Source organism: Rutidosis leptorrhynchoides, chromosome 11, assembly GCF_046630445.1.
Source record: "Rutidosis leptorrhynchoides isolate AG116_Rl617_1_P2 chromosome 11, CSIRO_AGI_Rlap_v1, whole genome shotgun sequence".
Classification (NCBI taxonomy): Eukaryota; Viridiplantae; Streptophyta; class Magnoliopsida; order Asterales; family Asteraceae; genus Rutidosis; species Rutidosis leptorrhynchoides.
In genome coordinates, this window is record NC_092343.1 from 236,317,722 (window position 1) to 236,343,268 (window position 25,547).

At 35.6% G+C, this 25,547-nt stretch overlaps 1 protein-coding gene across 1 annotated transcript; it reads right to left on the reverse strand.

The window, feature by feature from the left end:
• Window positions 1-2,516: 2,516 nt before the first annotated feature.
• Window positions 2,517-4,916, reverse strand: LOC139875457 (uncharacterized). Its single transcript, XM_071862791.1, has 4 exons — window positions 4,447-4,916; window positions 3,759-3,973; window positions 3,517-3,641; window positions 2,517-3,242 (listed from the first exon to the last, which is right to left on the reverse strand). The coding sequence occupies exons 1-4, from the start codon at window positions 4,914-4,916 to the stop codon at window positions 2,517-2,519; spliced, it is 1,536 nt and encodes a 511-aa protein (XP_071718892.1).
• Between the last annotated feature and the right edge of the window lie 20,631 nt (window positions 4,917-25,547).

A 25,547-nucleotide genomic window follows, 5' to 3' on the forward strand; every position in this document is an offset into this window, starting at 1 on the left:
AAGAGGAGGATCAGCATTTTGCTGAAAAGGCTTTCTTGGAGTCTGAGATCACTTCCCTTTCCGAGAAGCTGAAGGAGGCGGAAAGTCATGTGGTGTTTTTAAATGAAAACTTTAGCGATTGGATCTCGGCCCAGGAGTTCTGGGGTGTGAAGCATGGCGTTATCAAGGCGCAGCAACGTATTCTACGTCAGGGCATTCTAACTATTGTCCAACACGCCCTTGACTGCAAAGCAGTCGAGGAGCGCTTTGGTGCGGCCATGGTTGTTACCCGCGCATATGAGCGGACATTGTTCTGGAACGTTATCTGTCGAGAGTTATGTGTACCCCCTGTTATCCCCCCAAATATTGCTGCACTTCTTGTTGACGGGGCCAAGGAGAGATGTGATGAAGCTTGTTCCCAACTCCAACATATTCCAATTCCCCAACTTGAAGCGTTGATCAATGATCCTAATGTCTCCTCTCAGGAGATTGTTGCTGACAAACTTGACTAAGTTTGTTAGGTCATCATGGGTGGTTACTTCCAACAACCCCTGGTGGCCTGTTTTTGTTAGTGAGGGATGGGCCTTGCAATCTTGGAGGTTTCGCATCCCTATAATATATTTTTCTTTTTCCTTTTTTACAGCGGGGTATGCGTCTGATCGCTGCGTGCGAAGATGGCATACCCTCCTTAGTGTAGGGCAAACGTTCTCGCCAATTGCCACCTTTTTTTTTTTAGCTTATAGCTTATATTAGGTTAAATTTTGGCACATATCCCGCTTTTATGCTAAGCGGTTGACTTTGCATTTTCCAACTGTAATTTGATATCTTTTGGTTATAATATCAATGGCTTTTAATGGTTAAGTTGCATTTATTGTGTTTATACGAAATCAATACGGCGGTTATAATGATTTGTTACACCATAATGCATTCAATAACTCATATGTAGAATAAATGCCATGATTTCATGACGGGAGCGACCCTTCAATCATTTCATGATCTTTTTATTCTTGCGCTAACAACCCAATGTTATACGCATATTCAAGCAAACCAATGCTTATAAGTTTATACTCAAGACTTTTATAAAAAATTTATAAGTATGTGCGCATATACAATCCAATGTAAATTACCCGCACTATAGACAAACCAATGTCTATACTCAAGAGTCTTCCGGCCACGCCAATGACCGGGTGTTTTAAACAAGTAACCAAACTTGTAATTTATAGTCTAGACTGTGCAAGTCTCCGTCTTGCGCGGTGTACAAGCGTTTGAAACAAACCAATGTTTTACTACTGTAACCATTAAAAATAGTATTAGTAACCAAACCAAACTATGCCACTTGGAACTCGGAGTGTGTCCCTGTGCAGCTTAAGGGGCATGCAATCAACAAATGTAAAAATACAAAAGTTATTAGATTAAATTGCATAATTCAATTTATTTCAAACATATGTTTTGATCAGCACTTAGCTGTTATGTTACAATGGAAAGAAAACTTTACATGATAAAAACTTAAAACAGTTGTCTGGGGTGATCAATCCCTCTGCATGGTTTTTACATGTAGCACCGTTTCAGTGTCTGCGCATGCCAAGTGCGCTTTATCATTCTTCCATCCAAACTTGCTAACCGATATGCCCCTGTATCGCTTACGCCAATAACCTTGTAAGGTCCTTCCCATTTAGGCCCAAGCTTACCCGTATCTTCTGCCCTGCTTGCTTCGTTTTTTCGCCATACCAAATCATCTAGCTGGAAAGATAATGGTTGAACTCGTTTATTATAGTAGCTTGCGATTTTTTGCTTATTGATTGCTTCTTTTATTGCCGCCATTTCTCTGCGTTCTTCAACCAAGTTTAGGTTTTCACGCAGTTCTTCGCTATTGCTACTTTCGTCGAAGGAAGCTATGCGCATTGTTCGTACATTTATTTCGGCGGGTATTACAGCTTCAGACCCGTACACCAAACTGAAAGGTGTTTCATTAGTTGCGCCTTTAGGAGTTGTGCGGTGCGCCCATAAAACGTTAGGTAGCTCGTCTATCCAACCCCTTCGGCATAACCCTAGCCTTGCTTTGATTCCCAAAACAATATCACGATTCGTCACCTCACACTGACCATTCGCCTGAGGATGTGCGACTGATGTAAATGTTTGCTTTATATTCAATTCTTGGCACCAATCACTAAATGGGTTTCCTTCAAACTGCGTACCATTGTCGCTTACTATTTCATTTGGGATTCCGAACCTACAGACGATGTTTTCCCATACAAAATTTCGAATTTGTTTGCCCGAAATTGACTTTAGTGGTTTGGCCTCTACCCATTTGGTAAAATAGTCAATGGCTACTACCAGAAATTTTACACCCCCTGGTCCCGCAGGGAATGGCCCAACTATATCGATTGCCCATCTGCAGAATGGCCATGGGGACGCAACCGGTATCATAGGGTGTCGCGGAGCTTTGCTCACTGGTGCATGAAGTTGGCATGACAGACATTTGCGGATTACCTCTGCGGCGTCTCTATACATTGACGGCCAGTAATACCCAAGCCGCATTATTTTGGAAGCGACTGTTTTGTGCCTGAATGCAAAGCACACATCCCCTCATGTACTTCCCGTATGATTGACTCCGCTTGAGTTGGATTGAGACATCGCAAGTGAGGTCCCAGAAAAGATTTTATGTACAGGATTCCTTTGTCTAACAAATACATTGGTGCTTTCATTTTAATCTTTCGTGCTTCACTCGAGTCTATTGGCAATGTATCGTTAGCTAGAAACTCTATTATTGGTGTCATCCAACTCCGCTCTTCTTCTTCAACCGTAGCTGAAACACTGTCTTCTTCAATAGTTTTTATTTTAACCTCTTCAACCCAAATTTCTTTCTTGAAATGACTGAATGTCAATGCGGCTAGTTTGCTTAACGCGTCCGCCTTTTTGTTTAGCGTCCTTGAAATCTGGGTTATCTGGAATAAATCGAAGTCAACTGCCAATTCTTGTACTAGCTTCAAGTATTTTTGCATTGATTCATCATGTGCTTCGAATATTCCGTTAAATTGGTTCGCCACCAACTGCGAATCAACATAAACTGATAATTCTTTGACCTCCAGATGTTTTGCTACCCTCATTCCAGATAACAATGCCTCATATTTGGCTTCGTTATTTGTCACGGGGAAGCTGAATCGCAGTGCGAAAGTATATTCTTTCCCCTCCAGACTTTTTAGGATTATTCCTGCCCCTGCGCCTTCTGGACCACAAGCCCCATCTGTGTGCATTTCCCACATCTGTTCGGGTGGAGGTGGTATTTCTTTTAATTCATGCGAGACTTCGATGTCCCCCGCTGTTTCAGCCAGATAATCTGCGAGGACTTGTCCTTTTACCGCACTTCTTGGTGAGAAGCTTATCTCATGTTCTCCCAATTCAATAGCCCATTTGGCCATGCGACCAGAATTTTCTGGTTTATATAGCACCTACTCAACAAGTATCAGCGAATGTAAATTTGCTAGAACTTATCAAGCAATGTCGTATCTATTGACCACAACTAGTTGTGTGTCATACCTGCTTTATTGGCTGATCTGTTAGAACCCTTATTGGGTGCGCTTGGAAATATCTCCGCAAGCGTCTAGCCGTATGCACGAGTGCATAAACTAATTTTTCGATCGCCGGATAATTTAATTCGCTCCCTGTTAAAGCTTTGCTCACAAAATACACAGGCATTTGCACCTGCTCGCATAGCATAACTATATATGTAAATGTCTATTGATTGAAAGCTAGCAATATTAAATTTTTATAGTGCGTACCTGTCCCCTGTCCGCTATCAGAACTGAGCTTATTGCTTCCTTTGATGCTGCCAGATATAGTATCAATGTTTATCCAGCAATTGGCGCAGTCATTGTAGGCAGCTCCTTTAGCAGTTTTTTCATTTCTTGAATTGCTGTATCTGCTTCTTCCGTCCACTTGAAATCCGTTTTCTTCAAACAATTCTTTAGTGTCCCAAAGAATGGTAGTAATCGCTCTGCGGATTTTGATAAAAATCTGGTTAATACCGCCAGCTTACCCGTTAAACTTTGGACTTCTTTTTTATTTCTTGGTGATGGCATGTTTTCAATTGCCTCTATTTTCTTTGGATTCGCACGTATTCCACGCTCCGTTATTATGTAACCAAGAAATTTTCCTTCTTCTTCTCCAAAGCTGCATTTCGACGGGTTGAGCTTCATATTAATCTTTCTTAATGATGTGAATGTTTCTAATATGTCCTCCAGTAGACGCTGTTCTGTTGTGCTTTTTATGACTAGGTCATCGACGTATGCTTCCAAGTTTCGACCGATCTAACCTTTGAAAGCTTCATCTATTACCCGTTGATACGTTGCACCAGCATTTTTCAGACCAAATGGCATCTTTGTGTAGCAATATATGCCTTGACTGGTATGGAAAGCAGTCTTGTCCTCATCATCTGCTGCCATCTGTATTTGATGGTATCCTTTGTACGCATCCAAAAAACATTTGTATCGGAAACCGGCTAGTGATTCAACCTTCCAGTCTATTTCCGGCAGCGGATAATTATCCTTAGGGCAAGCTTTACTAATATCTATGAAGTCAACGCACATACGCCAGGGCACATCAGGCTTTTTGACCAGTACCGGGTTTGCTACCCATGTTTGGTACCTTACTTCTCTCAAAATATTTGCCTTGACCAACTTGTCAACCTCTGCTTTTAACCACTCACTTCTTTCTGGGGCCATACCACGTTTCTTTTGACGCACTGGCGTCAGATTAGGATTTGCATTAAGCTTATGCTCAGCAATCTCTCTTGGTACGCCCGTCATATCTGCTTCTTTCCATGCAAACACGTCCGCATTTGCGGTTAGTATATTACGAAGCTTGAACTTCGTTTCATCAGACAATCCTCCACCGATTTTAATTTTTTGCTCTGGATGCCGCGGATTTGCAATGATCATGCAGCTTTTAAGTTGCTCCGCCTCACTCGGCTGTTGTTCTGCATGTTCAACGGCTACAACACTTGCATCCTATTTTTCCGATCTTATAGTGGCAATTCCCAAATGTGTCGGAAATTTGATAAGGCCATGTATCGTGGATGGGATTGCCCCTAACTTTTGCAGAGTCGTGCACCCCAAAAGCGCATTATACTTCGAGTATGATCGGACGACGGCGAATTCTACTGTCGTGCTCCTCATTAACTCTTTGTTATCATCATCTACTAGCTCCAACTCTAATTCGATGATTCCGATTGGCCATGCAGACTCGCCGGAGAATCCTGATAACGCATTAGCAGGAGCGACTAACTTGGCTCGCACAGCCCCTGGCAACAAACGGAAACAATGTTCATACATAATATCAACACGGCAACCGGTGTCAACGTGTAATCGCTTGATGATGTATCCACAACTTTTGACGCGTCCTTTAATTGTGATGGGCGCGTCTAAGGGTTCCTGTGCTATAGCTGAGAATGTAATGGGTGTGTTTTCCCATTCTTCGGATGCTTCTAGCTTGCGCCTCTGATTCATCCTCCCGCCTGTCACCATATTTATGGTTTTATCCGTTTCTTTTGCCTCATTTTTCTTTTGCCACGGATATTCCTTTTCTCCTTTTTGCTTATCGCCTTGTGACCTTACATTTTTCTTTAAGTGTTGCAGCCTCCCTCTTTTGAGTTCGGCGACGACCCTTTCGATTAGGTTCCGACACTCGTTGGTCTCGTGGACATAATCATCATGAAAATCGCAGAACTTACTTTTATCTCTGTTTCCATGCCTTGATAAAGGTACTGGGGGCTCAAAGCTTTTGCACACCGCTTCTGTGGCCAAAATCTCCTTTGGTGTTTTTGTGAGATCTTTTATTAACGCGACATTTTCATTATGACTGCTTTTAAACCTCTGGCTTCCTCCCCCTTTATTGTTGTTGAACTTGCAATACTTATCATTGTGATAGGTACCACTTCTGGGTTGGCCGCTACCACCATAACGTTTGTTTGACTCTGAACCTCTTCCTTGCACTCGATAATCATCATCGATGTCCATATCCGAAGAGGTATCCCTGCGGCTTTATTTTATGTCTTCTTGCGCTCGCATATAATCATGCGTTTCTTTTATGGCCTCTGCGAAAGTTTCTGGAACTCTTCTTCGCAAACGTTGCCATAAAGACAGATGCCTGTCAGTGTCTATGCAATGGATAAATCCAGATATCTTTTGGCTTTCTGGTAAGTCTTGTATCTTGGCCACCTCTTTAGTATATCGATCGATTATCTCTCCCAAACTTTCTTTTGATTTTTGCTTAATGTCGTGACATTCAACGTGCGTTCTCTTGCGTGCACGTAAATTATGAAAATTTAGCAAGAATCTTGAGCGTAAATCCGCAAATCCTGTAATGCTTCTGGCTGGCAAATTATTGAACCATTCTCTTGCCACTCCTTGCAATACTATTGGCAACATATGACATGCTACCGCATCACCCCAGCCGTGCGTTCTTGTGGTTCCCTCGAATTTTTGCAAAAAGTCATCCGGATCTGATAACCCGTCATTGAGACGACCCGACCCAATCCATTGGGACGAATACAATAACATATGATTACATCGCGAGGTACTTGACCTCTAAATGATACATTTTACAAACATTGCATTCGTTTTAAAAGACAAACTTTCCTTTACATCAAAAGTTAACAAGTATGCATACCATTTCATAATATCCAAACTATAAATGACCTAATTCGTCATTTACTTAATATTAATCTCTAATGAACTTCAACGACTCGAATGCAACGTCTTTTGAAATATGTAATGAATGACTCCAAGTAATATCCTTAAAATGAGCTAATGCATAGCGGAAGATTTCTTTCAAACCTGAGAATAAACATGCTTAAAAAGTGTCAACCAAAAGGTTGGTGAGTTCATTAGTTTATAGTAAACATTTCATTTTCATCATTTTAATAGACCACAAGACTTTAAGTATAATAAACTCGTGCAGAAGTCCCATTCCAACTGCACAAACAAAATATCATTCATATGAAGAACACCTGGTGAGGATTCCAAAATATAATAGTAACCATCTGTGCCGGTCTTTCATCCCACGGCTGAATACATGTGCCTTCAAAATATAGAACCTCTGTGCCAGTCTTTACTCCCCCACGGCTGAACACATGTATATAAAATATAGGACAACCGGTGCCATTTCACATAATATACGTCCCACACATGGAGACAAAATCATTCATTCAACTCGGGAGCTCATTCGCTCTAACCGAAATAAACCAGTGACAATACGTGCCATAATAATCAATCCCAACCCCAGATAATTCTATCATAGAATGCAGTTCGATTACTTGTGTCTATTACGTAAAACAGTTATAAAAGTTGCGCATGTATTCTCAGCCCAAAAATGTAAAGGGTAAAAAGGCAAATGAAACTCACTTGTGATGATTTCCAAATAGATGGTAATAAGACTTGGCCTTTGACAAATTCACGAACCTAATAATAATATTCTTGTGTCAAGATATATATATATATATATAATTAATATTCCATACTTATGATACTTGTGTTAATTTTAATTGTCCTTTGTTAGTAGTCCAATAGTCCGATAGTCCAATAGTCCGATAGTTCAACAGTATATATATATATATATATATATATATATATATATATATATATATATATATATATATATATATATATATATATATATATATATATATATATATATATATATAGGGGCAGGATCAATGGGGAAGTAACCATTCGGGGGGAAGCGGGGGGAAGCAAAAAAAAAATTTTTTTTCGTTTTTTTTGAAATTTTTTTTTTCCGGCATCAAGATTACAAGAAAATATGAACATTTAGAAGAGACACTTCGTGATGAATGTTATTAATTAGGCGGGAAAACGATCGACAAAAATAATATTCAAGATAATATTGTTCGTGAAGAATATGAACGTTTTTTTTTCATGTTTTGTGAAGTAAAATTTAGCCCGATTTAGAGTTTTAGGGTTTAGGGTTTAGGGTTTAGGGTTTAGGGTTTGGTGTTTTGGGTTTATTCTATAAACCCAAAACACCAAACCCTAAACCCTAAACCCTAAACCCTAAACCCTAAAACTCTAAACCGTTCGTGTTAAAAACTCAATCTAAATCCTAAATCTAAACCCTAAATCTAAACCCTAAACCCTAAATTTCTAAACCCTAATATCTAAACCCTATAAACCCTAATATCTAAACCCTAATTGCTAAACCCCAATAGCTAAAACCTCAAAATACGCTCGAAAAACGCGATAATTGTTATAATCACTTCTTCGAGCGTTTTCCCGCCAAAATAAAAACATTTATCACAAAGTGTCTCTACTAAATGTTCATATTTTCATCTCATCTATAATGTTCGTGAACAAAGTTTTTTAAAAAAATGAAAAAAAAAAAAAGTTTTTGCTTCCCCCCGCTTCCCCCCGAATGGTTACTTCCCTCTTGATCCTACCACTATATATATATATATATATATATATATATATATATATATATATATATATATATATATATATATATATATATATATATATATATATATATATATATATATATATATATATATATATATAAATATAAATGCGTATATTGTGTTAGAATTCACTAACACTATAATATATTGTCTTAATATAGTAAGACACATAATATGTATATTGTGTGAAGCAATCCGCGACCCATTGTATACATGTCTCAGGCTCAATCACAACTCAAAGTATATATATATTTTGGAATCAACCTCAACCCTGTATAGTCAAATCCAACATTCACATATAGAGTGCCTATGGTTGTTCCGAAATATATATATAGATGGGTCGATATGATATGTCAAAACGCTTTATACGGATCCACGGTGATCAAGTCATATATATATATAGTGCCTTACATTCTTTATTAAGACTATAATATATTGTCGTAGAACTTAATCACGACTATTATAAATTGTACTTCCATAAGTTCGGGAACAAGACATGTATAAATACATGTAGGATACAAGGTAAGTTAGCTAGGATAAGGTTAGCATCCATTTTTATTAATCAAAACCGTCGCTAATAAACAAGCAAAAATATCCAATTTTATTTTACCCATAATTTCTTCATTACAAATCCGTTTTGAGTGATTCCGGTGGCCACGGTTTTGTATTGAACTTAACTTTATGAACCTAAACAGAAAAAGTATGAGTTTATAGTCGAAAATCCAAGTTACAAGTCGTTTAGTAAAAGGTAGTCATTTCCGTCGAAAGAACGACATCTTGATGACCATTTTGAAAAACATACTTTCACTTTGAGTATAACCATGATTTTTGGATATGTTTCACATCCATATAAAATAAGATTTTTCACCAAAGGAATTCCTTTAATTCAAAGTTTAAGATAGGTTTTTAAAATTAAATCCAAAACAGCCCCCGTTGATCTATGACCGCGTATGTTCAGTTTTAAGGTGTTCTTCGTGTTTACAAGTTTTATATCCTTATGTTAGCTTGACATACTGTCATAATACATATGTTGAAGTATTTTAGAAGTCAAGTTAGAAGGATTAAGTTTATTTGCAAACAAGTTTAGAATTAATCTAAACTATGTTCTTGTTATTATTAGTTATAAACTCAAAATAAGATAGCTATATGAATATGAATCGAATAAGATTATGAATAAGGTTACTACCTCAAATCAAATGAATAAAGTTGCTGGAGAAATAAGGAGAGTATCTTGAGTTCAAAGATACCCTTGATGGCTTGGAATTCTTGAAGTATAAACATGGAATGAACAAAAGTTCGAATAAGAATTCTATCTTGAATTAAGATTGTTATAAGTATATAAATTGAACCAAAATTTATATATGATTCTTACCTTGATTATTAGCTGATAAGCTACTGATATGAAAGTAGGATTATGAATTCTAAAGAGTTTTGGAGTTGGATTGAAAGATTAGAAGTAAACTTGTACACTTGGAAGGTTATTTTGACATTTATGAATGTAGAACTTGTAAAATTTATGAAGAACACTTAGAACATGAAGATGAAACTTGAGAGAGATCAATTAGATGAAGAAAATTGAAGAATGAAAGTGTTTGTAGGTGTTTTTGGTCGTTCATAATGGATTAGATATAAAGGATGTGTCATTTTGTTTTCTTGTAAAAAAAGTCATGAATGATTACTAAAGTTTTTGTAATTTTATGTAATCATTCATGCTAGTTGCCAAATGATGGTTCCCACAAGGTTAGGTAGCTCACATGGGCTGGTAAAGAGAAGATTTTTATGTGTATATACCAATAGTAAATACATCTAGAAGCTGGGTATGATACGGGTGTGAATACCGAATGAATACGTATAGAAATCTTGATGGAATTGAATGAGATTATGAGTATAGCTATCTTTGTTGAGTATAAGTATGTTAGTATATATGTACTTAAGTCCTTTAAAAGTGTATTAATTCATATTAATACAATACATATATATATATACATTTTAATTTAGAAGTTATTACAACGTTAATCGTTATATATATGTATATAGTCTTGAAGTCTTTAAGTTAGTAATCTCATTTTATGTATATAACCAAATGTTAATATATGTAATGAGATACTTAAATATCATTTTAATAAATCATAAGTATATATATATCCATATATACATCATTATATAATTATTTCAAATTATGACGTTCGTGAATCGTCAGACAACCTGGGAGGCCAAATATTTGTTTAAAATTCATTTCAAATAACCAAATCTTAATGAGTTTGATTGCTTAACATGTTGGAAACATTTAATCATGCAAAATATAGTTTCAAAACTTTCGAGACTCAACATTACAGATTTTTGCTTATCGTGTCGGATATATATAAAGATCAAAGTTTAAATTTGTTCGGAAATTTCCGGGTCGTTACAGTACCCACCCGTTAAAGAAATTTCGTCCCCGAAATTTGGTAGAGGTTGTCATAAATAACAATAGGAATGTTTTCATGACAAATATGAAGTGATAATGGAGTTTTATTATTATTGAGAGATATGGATAAAACGTTTTAATCAGATGAAGCGCACGAGTGAAGCTGTCATAAAAGAGTGAAATGAGTAGATAAATTTAATTGTTTCAACTGATGACGTAGTTTCTATTGACTTTCGGGATTTGAGGGATCTAAAGAAAATCTTACGTAATAAGATTTGGTTCTTCGGCGATTTAGAAAATCAGGATCTTCTTTAATCAAATGCAATAATCTGTTCCGATTTCTTTGTCGGATATATTGCTATAAATCCACCCCTTTCATTTCCTTATTCTCCACACCTTCTATTCCTTATTCCTCTACTCATTCCTTAATATGCTCCATCCAATTCTGATTCTTATTATACTTCTAACTTTCATATCTTTCATTCTTCTATTTCATCTGCCGCCAGAAGAATCCATTCACTTTTATGATTTCCTTGGAGTTATAATGTTTCTAATTCTCCCGTGTCTTTACGTTGCAATACGTATTGATATACACGGTTTGTAGTTTCTGAGTGGTTGTTGGGTTTTATATCTTCCCTTTTACTACAATGTTTCTGCTTCTGTCCTCTATAATCATTATCATCCACAATTAATATTCACTCCTAATTGCTGCGATTTTTACTATAATTTTTATTTCGGAGCTTCATTCTTTTTCTTTTCCTCCTCTTTAACTAAGTATCTTTTGTAATGGTCCGGAATTCGTAGATATGAAATTGGAGTGAACATAGCTAACGCTCTTTAGAAAGAAATGATATTGGTATGATTTTTATTCGTTAAATTACCAGAATAAAATAGAATTATCAAGATAATATATTTCTAATATATTTGGAGATTGAATAGAGTGTAAGAGCCGTGTAATATGGCACATGATGATGGTACTGTGAATCATCACTTTTCATTAGACACTTAACATGACTTACTGTAATATAATGAAGTTGATCAAGTTTCATTATATTATACTAATTCATGCATCAGTTCCCAACACTGCTTCAGAATATTCTAATTTTAAACTCGAAGGATTTAGAAACTAACACAGTTTCCTTTATATTGTAATGCATATATTACGGAGAGATAAATGATTTCAGATAAGGATAGTTGTGAAAATATCTTTAGAAATATTGAGGATATTTATAATGAAAGATATGATAATATCTTGGAATTTCTAATGTCGAAGAATGATGATGAAAATTGACCCGTAAGGGTTTAGATTCAGAAGCAAGGTGTTTGCTACAGAATCATCAAGATTCTTTATGTACAAGTTTAGCCCTTGCAATTTGTTCAGAATCTCCTTCACGGTTTGCTCAATCCGGTTTTCAGTACCAAATTTTCTATCGAGCGTTCCTAACACTTCCTTCTTTTTCTGAGCTTTTCCAACACACTGTACTTTAACGTCAAACTTTTGACTGTTAAAGTCGTTTATAGTTTTTGCTGCTTCATTGACATTTCAAGAACTACTTCGCAGTTCAGGGTGTTTTTCAGAAACTTCACATTCGGAGTATGAAATTCTTAGGGATAGACATTATAGATATAACTGGGGAAGTTCTGCGAATTTTCAAAATACTGATTGTTGATTCTACCCAAGGGATGACGATCTGCTGGTACATGATGTCGTGGAATATAAAAGGTTTTCCGGTAATGACAGCAAAAAGATAACGTATATATTGAGGTCATAATAAGAGTAGTCTTACTGAGAAGCCGAAGTGGAGCTGTAACAAAATTGGTTACTTTGAAAAGAAATCGTATGGTTGTTTTTGCTAATGAATGATAAGGAATTCGACGCAAGTACATGTTAGATTATGACTTTGGTTTCGAGAGTTTTTCAGGTACAAAACATCGTGTAATGTGTGGTTGAATCATCATCTCGATTGTTTATTATTTGAAGTGTCTTCCGGAATTTCGAAGAGTTTTAAATGCAACTTGTCATAGTCAATATCCAAATGATGAAATCGTCCTGAATCCCAAATGATTTTCATATTCATCTGAGTGTTACTATTAAAAGTGATGTTCTATCACAGTTTTGAAGTCAAAGTATAGCTTTGAAAAAGAAAAAAAAAATGTAAGGATCTAAGAATAATGATTTCGGTTGTATCTCAAGTTGACTTCTGAAATTCCCAAAATCAGAGTATGTAACTAGATTCGAATGAATACAGTTGTTTTGATTTCTATAGAAGAATGTATATTGGTATAGTTGATGATTGTTGGATCAGAATTGTAGCATTTTAATTGTGAATTTAAATAGGGTATTACCTACCCGTAAAAAAAAAAATTCACAATTAATATTTTGAACAAAATTTTCACTTCAGTCTCTATGAAATATATGTAAATATATTTTCTTCAGATTTAATGAGTTTTAAAATCACATTAAACTCATTTGATTTTCGGCTTGAATTAGAAATGAATAATCTCTGAAACATCAGAGATTACATAATCTTCACGGAGTATTTCACTAATGCAATCAATATTTTAATATTTATTTTTATTGATATTCTTCAGTGAAGGATGTTGACGCTTGAAGAATCCTTGCGAACTTTACAATGTACGATTGATGTTTTCTAGAAAGTTTCGAGTGCATCGAAGATAAAAGTGTAAAATCAAACATGTTATTGAATGATACACTTGATTTATTTTGAAATAAAATTCATTGAGTTGAAGCAGAGATTATGGTTAACAATGATTAACTTGTTAACGAAGAATGTACATCATAGCATATTAGTAATATGAATTAACCGGATAGTTAAGTCCCATACATAATAGCTTAGTACAGAAAGATTTATTATAGATAAAAATTTTATATATATAGGATATACATATAAAATTCTTCGGAGGACTGAGTTGATAGTTCCTAACTCATCAATACAATATACTTGTTATTAATTCGTAATGGTTTCCACGGTGATTCTTGACCTGGCGAAACTTGTGATGTTAGAGGTGCTGACGATTCTAATAGTGTGGACAACACAGACTATATTGGTGAGGCTATGAGTACTGCTGATGCTATTTGGTAAAACAAGTCTAGCTTGTAGACCGCACATCATTCTTTTCAGGATTTCGATCCTTTTCTCCATCATCTCTGTCCACTCATCTGGTTTATGGTTAAGGCGGAGGTAGATAATCTCTAAAACTTAAGAGATTACATAATCACCACAGAATGTTTCTCTGATGAAATTATGAATCAATAATTCATCGTTTGTTGTTGTTGGTACTCCTTGGTATCTTTGGTGTGTGTGACATTGATATCCGATGTACAAATTGGGATATTGAAGTGTGTGATGCGGATGTGATTGTTGGCGGTGGTAATGATCCTGTTGATGTTAGTAATGGTGGTTGCTGTTGATGCCGGTGATGCTGCTAGTGCTTATGATATTGAGGCTTGCGATGCGGATGTTACTGGTGGTACTGGTTACGCTGCTGGTGCTGCTGATGGTGTTTGTAATCTTCGCACCGTATTCTCCAAAGCCACCACCCGAGCGCGAAGCTCGTTAACTTCTGCTAGTACACCGGGATGATTAGTGGTTGGAGTGAGCGAATGAACAAGATCCGAAATATGGGATATTATGTAGTCGTGACGAGATACTCTAGAAATGAGCGAAAAAATGGTTTCTCGAACAGGTTCGCCTGTAAGTGCTTCAGGTTCATCGCCAAGAGGGCAATTTGGTGGATGGAAGGGATCACCTTCTTATTGTCTCCAGTGATTTAGTATATTACGGACCCATCCCCAATTCATCCAGAATAGATGATGAGAGATTGGTTGATCCATTCCGGTGACGCTGCCTTCAGAGCTCGAATGGAAATCCATGTCGGCATAACTGTCAGAATTGGAGGAATTCGAACTAGATGCAGAATCCATCTCGTATAGTCGGGGAAATGAATTTTTGGTATGGAATAGATTGTAGGATTTAGATTTAGTATTCTTCAATACATAGTTTACATATGTATATATATTACCAAAATTCCATAAATTACGGAGGAATCTTTGAAAGTTGTCAGTCAAAGTTCACAGTAACGGATATGCCACGATAAGATTTCGTCTATACACTATCATGCAATAAATGCAAGAAAACGCGTCTAGACTAAAGAATAATAATCATGTAATTTTCTAAGGATGGTAAGTAGATGATTTCCGAGTAAAAATGATAAGCAAAACTTTTGACATACAGACACGGTCGAAGTCCAGACTCACTAATGCATCTTAACGACTTATCAGTTAGACACACTAATGCAGACCTGGTTCGCTAAGACCACCGCTCTGATACCACATGAGACGACCCGACCCAATCCATTGGGACGAATACAATAACATATGATTACATCGCGAGGTACTTGACCTCTAAATGATACATTTTACAAACATTGCATTCGTTTTAAAAGACAAACTTTCCTTTACATCAAAAGTTAACAAGTATGCATACCATTTCATAATATCCAAACTATAAATGACCTAATTCGTCATTTACTTAATATTAATCTCTAATGAACTTCAACGACTCGAATGCAACGTCTTTTGAAATATGTAATGAATGACTCCAAGTAATATCCTTAAAATGAGCTAATGCATAGCGGAAGATTTCTTTCAAACCTGAGAATAAACATGCTTAAAAAGTGTCAACCAAAAGGTTGGTGAGTTCATTAGTTTATAGTAAACATTTCATTTTCATCATTTTAATAGACCACAAGACTTTAAGTATAATAAACTCGTGCAGAAGTCCCATTCCAACTGCACAAACAAAATATCATTCATATGAAGAACACCTGGTGAGGATTCCAAAATATAATAGTAACCATCTGTGCCGGTCTTTCACCCCACGGCTGAATACATGTGCCTTCAAAATATAGAACCTCTGTGCCGGTCTTTACTCCCCCACGGCTGAACACATGTATATAAAATATAGGACAACCGGTGCCATTTCACATAATATACGTCCCACACATGGAGACAAAATCATTCATTCAACTCGGGAGCTCATTCGCTCTAACCGAAATAAACCAGTGACAATACGTGCCATAATAATCAATCCCAACCCCAGATAATTCTATCATAGAATGCAGTTCGATTACTTGTGTCTATTACGTAAAACAGTTATAAAAGTTGCGCATGTATTCTCAGCCCAAAAATGTAAAGGGTAAAAAGGCAAATGAAACTCACTTGTGATGATTTCCAAATAGATGGTAATAAGACTTGGCCTTTGACAAATTCACGAACCTAATAATAATATTCTTGTGTCAAGATATATATATATATATATAATTAATATTCCATACTTATGATACTTGTGTTAATTTTAATTGTCCTTTGTTAGTAGTCCAAAAGTCCGATAGTCCAATAGTCTGATAGTTCAACAGTATATATATATATATATATATATATATATATATATATATATATATATATATATATATATATATAAATATAAATGCGTATATTGTGTTAGAATTCACTAACACTATAATATATTGTCTTAATATAGTAAGACACATAATATGTATATTGTGTGAAGCAATCCGCGACCCATTGTATACATGTCTCAGGCTCAATCACAACTCAAAGTATATATATATTTTGGAATCAACCTCAACCCTGTATAGTCAAATCCAACATTCACATATAGAGTGCCTATGGTTGTTCCGAAATATATATATAGATGGGTCGATATGATATGTCAAAACGCTTTATACGGATCCACGGTGATCAAGTCATATATATATATAGTGCCTTACATTCTTTATTAAGACTATAATATATTGTCGTAGAACTTAATCACGACTATTATAAATTGTACTTCCATAAGTTCGGGAACAAGACATGTATAAATACATGTAGGATACAAGGTAAGTTAGCTAGGATAAGGTTAGCATCCATTTTTATTAATCAAAACCGTCGCTAATAAACAAGCAAAAATATCCAATTTTATTTTACCCATAATTTCTTCATTACAAATCCGTTTTGAGTGATTCCGGTGGCCACGGTTTTGTATTGAACTTAACTTTATGAACCTAAACAGAAAAAGTATGAGTTTATAGTCGAAAATCCAAGTTACAAGTCGTTTAGTAAAAGGTAGTCATTTCCGTCGAAAGAACGACATCTTGATGACCATTTTGAAAAACATACTTTCACTTTGAGTATAACCATGATTTTTGGATATGTTTCACATCCATATAAAATAAGATTTTTCACCAAAGGAATTCCTTTAATTCAAAGTTTAAGATAGGTTTTTAAAATTAAATCCAAAACAGCCCCCGTTGATCTATGACCGCGTATGTTCAGTTTTAAGGTGTTCTTCGTGTTTACAAGTTTTATATCCTTATGTTAGCTTGACATACTGTCATAATACATATGTTGAAGTATTTTAGAAGTCAAGTTAGAAGGATTAAGTTTATTTGCAAACAAGTTTAGAATTAATCTAAACTATGTTCTTGTTATTATTAGTTATAAACTCAAAATAAGATAGCTATATGAATATGAATCGAATAAGATTATGAATAAGGTTACTACCTCAAATCAAATGAATAAAGTTGCTGGAGAAATAAGGAGAGTATCTTGAGTTCAAAGATACCCTTGATGGCTTGGAATTCTTGAAGTATAAACATGGAATGAACAAAAGTTCGAATAAGAATTCTATCTTGAATTAAGATTGTTATAAGTATATAAATTGAACCAAAATTTATATATGATTCTTACCTTGATTATTAGCTGATAAGCTACTGATATAAAAGTAGGATTATGAATTCTAAAGAGTTTTGGAGTTGGATTGAAAGATTAGAAGTAAACTTGTACACTTGGAAGGTTATTTTGACATTTATGAATGTAGAACTTGTAAAATTTATGAAGAACACTTAGAACATGAAGATGAAACTTGAGAGAGATCAATTAGATGAAGAAAATTGAAGAATGAAAGTGTTTGTAGGTGTTTTTGGTCGTTCATAATGGATTAGATATAAAGGATGTGTCATTTTGTTTTCTTGTAAAAAAAGTCATGAATGATTACTAAAGTTTTTGTAATTTTATGTAATCATTCATGCTAGTTGCCAAATGATGGTTCCCACAAGGTTAGGTAGCTCACATGGGCTGGTAAAGAGAAGATTTTTATGTGTATATACCAATAGTAAATACATCTAGAAGCTGGGTATGATACGGGTGTGAATACCGAATGAATACGTATAGAAATCTTGATGGAATTGAATGAGATTATGAGTATAGCTATCTTTGTTGAGTATAAGTATGTTAGTATATATGTACTTAAGTCCTTTAAAAGTGTATTAATTCATATTAATACAATACATATATATATATACATTTTAATTTAGAAGTTATTACAACGTTAATCGTTATATATATGTATATAGTCTTGAAGTCTTTAAGTTAGTAATCTCATTTTATGTATATAACCAAATGTTAATATATGTAATGAGATACTTAAATATCATTTTAACAAATCATAAGTATATATATATCCATATATACATCATTATATAATTATTTCAAATTATGACGTTCGTGAATCGTCAGACAACCTGGGAGGCCAAATATTTGTTTAAAATTCATTTCAAATAACCAAATCTTAATGAGTTTGATTGCTTAACATGTTGGAAACATTTAATCATGCAAAATATAGTTTCAAAACTTTCGAGACTCAACATTACAGATTTTTGCTTATCGTGTCGGATATATATAAAGATCAAAGTTTAAATTTGTTCGGAAATTTCCGGGTCGTTACAGTCATAACTTCCTAGTGTTAGCGGCAACACCGGTGCGACTGGGAAGGGATGATTAGCGATGTGCGGCACAAATTTTTTGTGGTGGGGGCCAATTCCAAACTCTGTTTAGCTTTTTGCCCCTGCATCACTGCGAACCAATTGCTCATAAATTCTTGCACCTGCGCTGGCTCATTGAAAGCAGGTGTGGTGGCGCAACTTGCTGTAGCTGAGATATAAAGCTGTTCGACTGGGTGCAGAATTGTGCGTTCCGCTATACTGGCTATTTGCAATGGTATGAAATGATCGCGGAGACGCGTGCGCCGCAAACCTTTGCGGTGGTGTCAGCATGATATATGATCCGTCTGGATTTCTCAGACCCATTTGTCTGATTCTTTCTTGAGCTTTCTCGGTGGTGACCCTTTCAATTAGTGTTTCGGGTTCGACCGAGGTGATGATTGGTATTGTACCCACACAGGTAGTTTTAACTTTGAAACCTGGTGGAACAGTTTCGCTTGGAGAACCAAAGCTCAAGATCTTTGGTGACTGATCATCGAAGGGTTTAAACCCAGTTCCTGTTTCCATTAAACTCCCGTCGGGAGTGTGCCACCATCCTTTAGATGACTCACTCGGGACAGCTTCCGACATGACTGGTCCTGTCCCTACACTCGGTGTTGATGGAGGTTTCGACGGGCCTTTGGTTGGTGCTGGAGGCGTTGACGGTGTGTTTGTAACCGTTGCCGTAGGTGTTTGAAACCCTGGACTTACGGGAGATTCCGATCGTCCTTGGCTCTTTGCATTCTTATTTCCTCCACCCATTCTTGTTGACAGTAAAGGAAAACCTGAAAGTGACCGATTAGCTAAACAAAAAAGTTTTAATGGAAAAAAGAGTACGTACAGTAAATCATATACAACATAAATTCCCATCTTCTTTGTTTTATATAATCGGTCCCACGGATGGCGCGAATTGATCAAGCATATTTTCACGAGGTCAAGGTGAACTTACGCTTGAGTGCAATAATAGGGTTTAAGGACTATCAATATTCGAACCTCCGATGCTTAGTCGTGGATAACCCATATCGGTATCGTTTCGATCCCGACAGGGTGGCCGATTTGAGAGTCCACCAGCAACCTAACATACGAGGTTGAGTGGCCCAAAGACATGAAGGTTTTATAGTTCAATACATACCTGAAAGTCTTTAACGATCGTAAGAAACTGTGTTCGTACGGTAGAGATTTGTATGCTCTTGTTTACGTATGAGTAAACGAGTAATCGTGTTATGTATTAGGGTTTTATGAGCTATGTATTTATAGTCTCACAAATTAGGGTTTCGGTAGAATCCCTTCCCGAATTAAATGCAATCTCATCCCTAACTAACTTTCGTTATTTAAGGAAGAGAATCCGAATTAATTATACCGTACATTCTTCTAGAATATACCGGACCTATGTGCAAGTATACGAAACTCGCACCAGATGGTATAGGCGCACTATGTGCGGCTATACCCGTGCCACATGCCTTACGTGGCAATTTGTGTGGTTTAATGTCTTGGATGCGCATTCGCACATCTTTTACGGATATGCGTATCATTAGGAAGTTCCTAAGAACCCGTCTCAAATTCGTCAATTTCTAGGACTTGCTGGATATTATAAAAGATTTATTCAAAAATTCTCCAAGATAGCAAGACCGTTAACTGTGTTAACGCACAAGAATAAGAAATTTGAATGGTCCTCAGCATAGGAATCTGCTTTTCAAATGTTGAAACAGAAGTTGACAACTGCACCTATACTATCACTACCGGAAGGAAATGAATATTTTTTTGGTTTATTGTGATGCATCTAGACAAGGGTTAGGATGTGTTTTAATGCAATGACAGAAAGTCATTGTGTATGCATCTCGTCAACTGAAGAACCATGAGCAGAATTACACAACTCATGATTTGGAATTAAGAGCCGTTGTATTTGCGTTGGTAGTAGGAGACATTATTTATATGGGACCAAGTGTACCATATATACGGAGCACAAGATTCTTCAGCATATTTTCAATCAAAAACAGTTAAACATGCAACAAAGACATTGGGTAGAGCTTATAACTGATTACGATTGTGATATTCGATACCATCCAGGGAGAGCGAACATTGTAGCTTATGCTTTGAGTCACAAAGAAAGAGTTAAACCTCTGAGAGTTAGGTCATTGAATATGACTATTCAGAAAAACCTTGTGTCTCGTATTCAAGATGCACAATCGGAAGCTATGAAGGAAGAGAACGTGAAGAAGGAAGGAATTAGTGAGAAGGATAAGAAGTTCGAAGTTAAGAGTGACGGAACCCGATATTTTGCAGACAGAATTTGGATTCCAAAGTTTGGTGGATTGAGAAAGCTTGTGATGGATGAAGCACACAAGACGAGATATTCAATTCATCCAGGGTCTGGGAAAATGTATCATGACCTAAAGGAATTCTATTGGTGGCTGAACATGAAGGCTGAGATTGCAACTTATGTTGGGAAGTGCTTGACATGTTCGAAGGTCAAGGCCGAAAATCAAGAAACCATCGGGGTTATTACAATAACCTGATATTCCCGAATGGAAATGAGAAGGAATTACGATGGATTTCATTACGAAATTACCGAAAACTGAAATGTCCCGTTCTTATTGATTAAAAACGTTCCATATTAATTGATTTCGTTGCGAGGTTTTGACCTCTATATGAGACGTTTTTCAAAGACTGCATTCATTTTTAAAACAAACCATAACCTTTACTTCATCAATAAAGGCTTAAAAGCTTTACGTAGATTATCAAATAATGATAATCTAGAATATCTTGTTTACACACGACCATTACATAATGGTTTATAATACAAATATATTACATCGAAATACGTTTCTTGAATGTAGTTTTTACACAATATCATACAACATGGACTCCAAAACTTGTCCTTATTTTAGCATGCGACAGCGGAAGCTCTTAATAATCACCTGAGAATAAACATGCTTTAAATGTCAACAAAAATGTTGGTGAGTTATAGGTTTAATTCCTACATATATCAAATCATAATAATAATAGACCACAAGATTTCATTTTTCATAATAACCATCTCAAGCAGGCATTTCGCATCGTACTTAGAGATAAAATCATTCATATGGTGAACACCTGGTAACCGACATTAACAAAATGCATATAGAATATCCCCAATCATTCCGGAACTACCTCGGACCTGATTAATATCGAAGTACTAAAACATCCGGTACTTTGGATGGGGCTTGTTGGGCCTGATAGATCTATCTTTAGGATTCGCGTCAATTAGGGTGTACGTTCCCTAATTCTTAGGCTACCAAGCTAAAAGGGGTATATCCAAATTCGATCATTCAACCATAGAAAGTAGTTTCACATACTTGTGTCTATTTTGTAAAACATTTATAAAACTGCATGTATTCTCATCCCAAAAATATTTAGATTTTTAAAAGTGGGACTATAACTCACTTTCACCGATTAACAATTCGTCGGGAATAGACTTGGCCACAGATTGATTCACGAACCTATAACAATATATACATATATCAAAATATGATTGAAACATAGTCACAATATTTTCTTTATTACGTGTTGATGATTTTTAGTTGTCCAGTTAGCGGTCCGAAGTTAGAAGTTCCATAATTTGTCGTACGTAAATAACATAATATATATCTTGAATCTATCCACGACCCAGTGTATACATATCTCAGTATTTTGGAATCAACCTCAACCCTGTATAGCCAACTCCCACATTCACATATAGAGTGTCTATGGTTGTTCCGAAATATATATAGATGTGTCGACATGATAGGTCGAAACAATGTATACGTGTCTATGGTATCTCAAGATTACATAATATATAATACAAGTTGATTAAGTTATGGTTGGAATAGATTTGTTACAAAGTTTCACGTAGCTAAAATGTGTAGTTTTTACCAATCTTGTATTACTAGCCATTTCTTCGTTTCTAATCCGTTTTGAGTGATTCAAGCGGCCACGGTTTCGTATTGAACTTATCTTTTTGAAACTAAACAGAAAAAGTATGAGTTTATAGTCGGAAATACAATTTTTAAGTCGTGTAGTAAAAGGTAGTCATTTCCGTCGAAAGAACGACATCTTGATGACTGTTTTGAAAAACATACTTTCACTTTGAATTTAACCATGATTTTTGGATATGGTTTCATGTTCATAAAAAAAATCATTTTTCCAGAAATCTAGCTTTTAAATCAAAGTTCTTCATAGCTTTTAATTATCCCAACCAAAACAGCCCCCGGTTTTACTACGACGGCGTATATCCGGTTTTATGGTGTTTATCGTGTTTCCGGGTTTTAAATCATTAAGTTAGCATATCATATAGATATAGAACATGTGTTTAGTTGATTTTAAAAGTCTAGTTAGAAGGATTAAATTTATTTGCGAACAAGTTTAGAATTAACTAAACTATGTTCTATTTATTACAAGTTATAATCTTCGAATAAGGTAGCTTTATATATAAGAATCGAATGATGTTATGAACATCATTACTACCTCAAATATAGTAGGTAAACCTACTGTAAGTGACAAGAAATGATCTAGCTTCAAATGATCCTTGGATGGCTTGAAAGTTCTTGAAGTAGAATCATGACACGAAAACAAGTTCAAGTAAGATTTCTACTCGAATTAAGATATTCAAAGTTATGGAAATCGAATCAAAGCTTGAATATGAATATTACCTTGAATTAGAATGATAACCTACTGTAAATAACAAAGATTTCTTGAGGTTGGATGATCACTTGAAATGGATTAGCAAGATTGGAAGTAAACTAGTAAACTTGGAAGAATTTTCGAAGTGTTTTTGAAGTGTTCTTCCTATGATAATTATAGCTTGGTTCTTGAAGTAATTTTTGATGAAGATGATGATTAGATACTGGAAGAATTCGTTCATAAGAGTGTGTGTGTGTTGAGAGAGAATTAGAAAGAGAATTTGGAAATGAAATGAAGTGAATGGTGAGTGGTGAGTGGTGAGTGGGGTTAAAAGGAGTTCTTGTTTGTTGACTAGCTCATGGTAGAAGTTAAATTTGATTTTGTCATGCATGACATAATCAAGAGGGAATCCCATGCTAGTTCCTATTGGTATATACTTATAGTAAGTACGTCTAGAAGCCGTACGGTACGGATACTGAAAGACTACGAGTGGAATTGTTGATGAAAATGAATGAGGATGAATTTGTATGCGCTATTGCTAAGTAGAAGTATTTTGATATGTATCTTGAAGTCTTTCAAGAGTGTTCAAATACATTTAAAAACATCATATGTGAATACATTTTAACTGAGTCGTTAAGTCATCGTTAGTCGTTACATGTTTTGATTTGTTTTGAAGTCCTTAAGTTAACGATCTCATTTAATCTTGTTAAACCATTGTTTATTATATCAAATGAGATGTTAAATTATTATATTATCATGTTAACATGATATATGAATATATCTTAATATGATATATATACATTAAATTATCGTTACAACGATAATCGTTACGTATATGTCTCGTTTCGAAATTCTTAAGTTAGTAGTCTTGTTTTTACTTATGTAGTTCATTGTTGACACACTTAATGATATATTTACTTATCATTTTATCATGTTAAACATATATATTTAATCATATATGTATCATCATGTCATATACCACATATAGCATTCGTGAATCATCGGTCAAACTGGGTGATCAGACATTTACATAATTTCCATTTCAATTAACCAAGTCTTAAAAAGTTTGATTGCTTAACATGTTGGAAACATTTAATCATGCAAATATAGTTTTCATGTATATATATAATCATAGAAGAGTTCGGAAAAGTTCGGGTCACTACATTACCTACCCGTTAAATAAATTTCGTCCCGAAATTTTAAGCGATTGAAGGTGTTGGCTCATCTTCTGGAAATAAGTGCGGGTATTTCTTCTTCATCTAACTTTCATGTTCTCAGGTGAACTCGGGTCCTCTACGAGCATTCCATCGAACCTTAACAATTTTAAATGTATTTTGCTTGAGTCTTTTAACCTCACTATCCATTATTTCGACGGGTTCTTCAATGAATTGAAGTTTTTCGTTGATTTTGATTTCGTCTAACGGAATAGTGAGATCTTCTTTAGCAAAACATTTCTTCATATTCGAGACGTGGAAAGTGTTATGTACAGCAGCTAGTTGTTGAGGTAACTCGAGTCGATAAGCTACTGGTCCGACACGATCAATAATTTTGAATGGTCCAATGTACCTTGGATTTAGTTTCCCCCGTTTACCAAATCGAACAACGCCTTTCCAAGGTGCAACTTTAAGCATGACCATCTCTCCAATTTCAAATTCTATATCTTTTCTTTTAAGGTCCGCGTAACTCTTTTGTCGACTTTGGGCGGTTTTCAATCGTTGCTGAATTTGAATGATTTTCTCGGTAGTTTCTTGAATAATCTCTGGACCCGTAATTTGTCTATCCCCCACTTCATTCCAACAAATCGGAGACCTGCACTTTCTACCATAAAGTGCCTCAAATGGCGCCATCTCTATACTCGAATGGTAACTGTTGTTGTAGGAAAATTCTGCTAATGGTAGATGTCGATCCCAACCGTTTCCAAAATCAATAACACATGCTCGTAGCATGTCTTCCAAGGTCTGTATCGTCCTTTCGCTTTGCCCATCAGTTTGTGGATGATAGGCGGTGCTCATGTCTAGACGAGTCCCTAACGCTTGTTGCAATGTTTGCCAGAACCTTGAAACAAATCTGCCGTCTCTATCAGAGATAATAGAGACGGGTATTCCATGTCTGGAAACGACTTCCTTTAAGTATAATTGTGCCAGCTTCTCCATTTTATCATCTTCTCTCATTGGCAGAAAATGTGCTGATTTGGTGAGACGATCGACT

What these genes read in the sequence shown, in the direction of transcription:
- LOC139875457 (XM_071862791.1), bottom strand. Translation starts at nt 4,916, where the DNA reads ATGATCATTGCAAATCCGCGGCATCCAGAGCAAAAAATTAAAATCGGT. An exon ending in TACAAATGTTTTTTGGATGC is followed by an intron (nt 3,974 to 4,446) that starts GTACAAAGGATA and finishes CAAAATCCGCAG; the next exon opens with AGCGATTACTACCATTCTTT. An exon ending in CAGATCAGCCAATAAAGCAG is followed by an intron (nt 3,243 to 3,516) that starts GTATGACACACA and finishes CCACCCGAACAG; the next exon opens with ATGTGGGAAATGCACACAGA.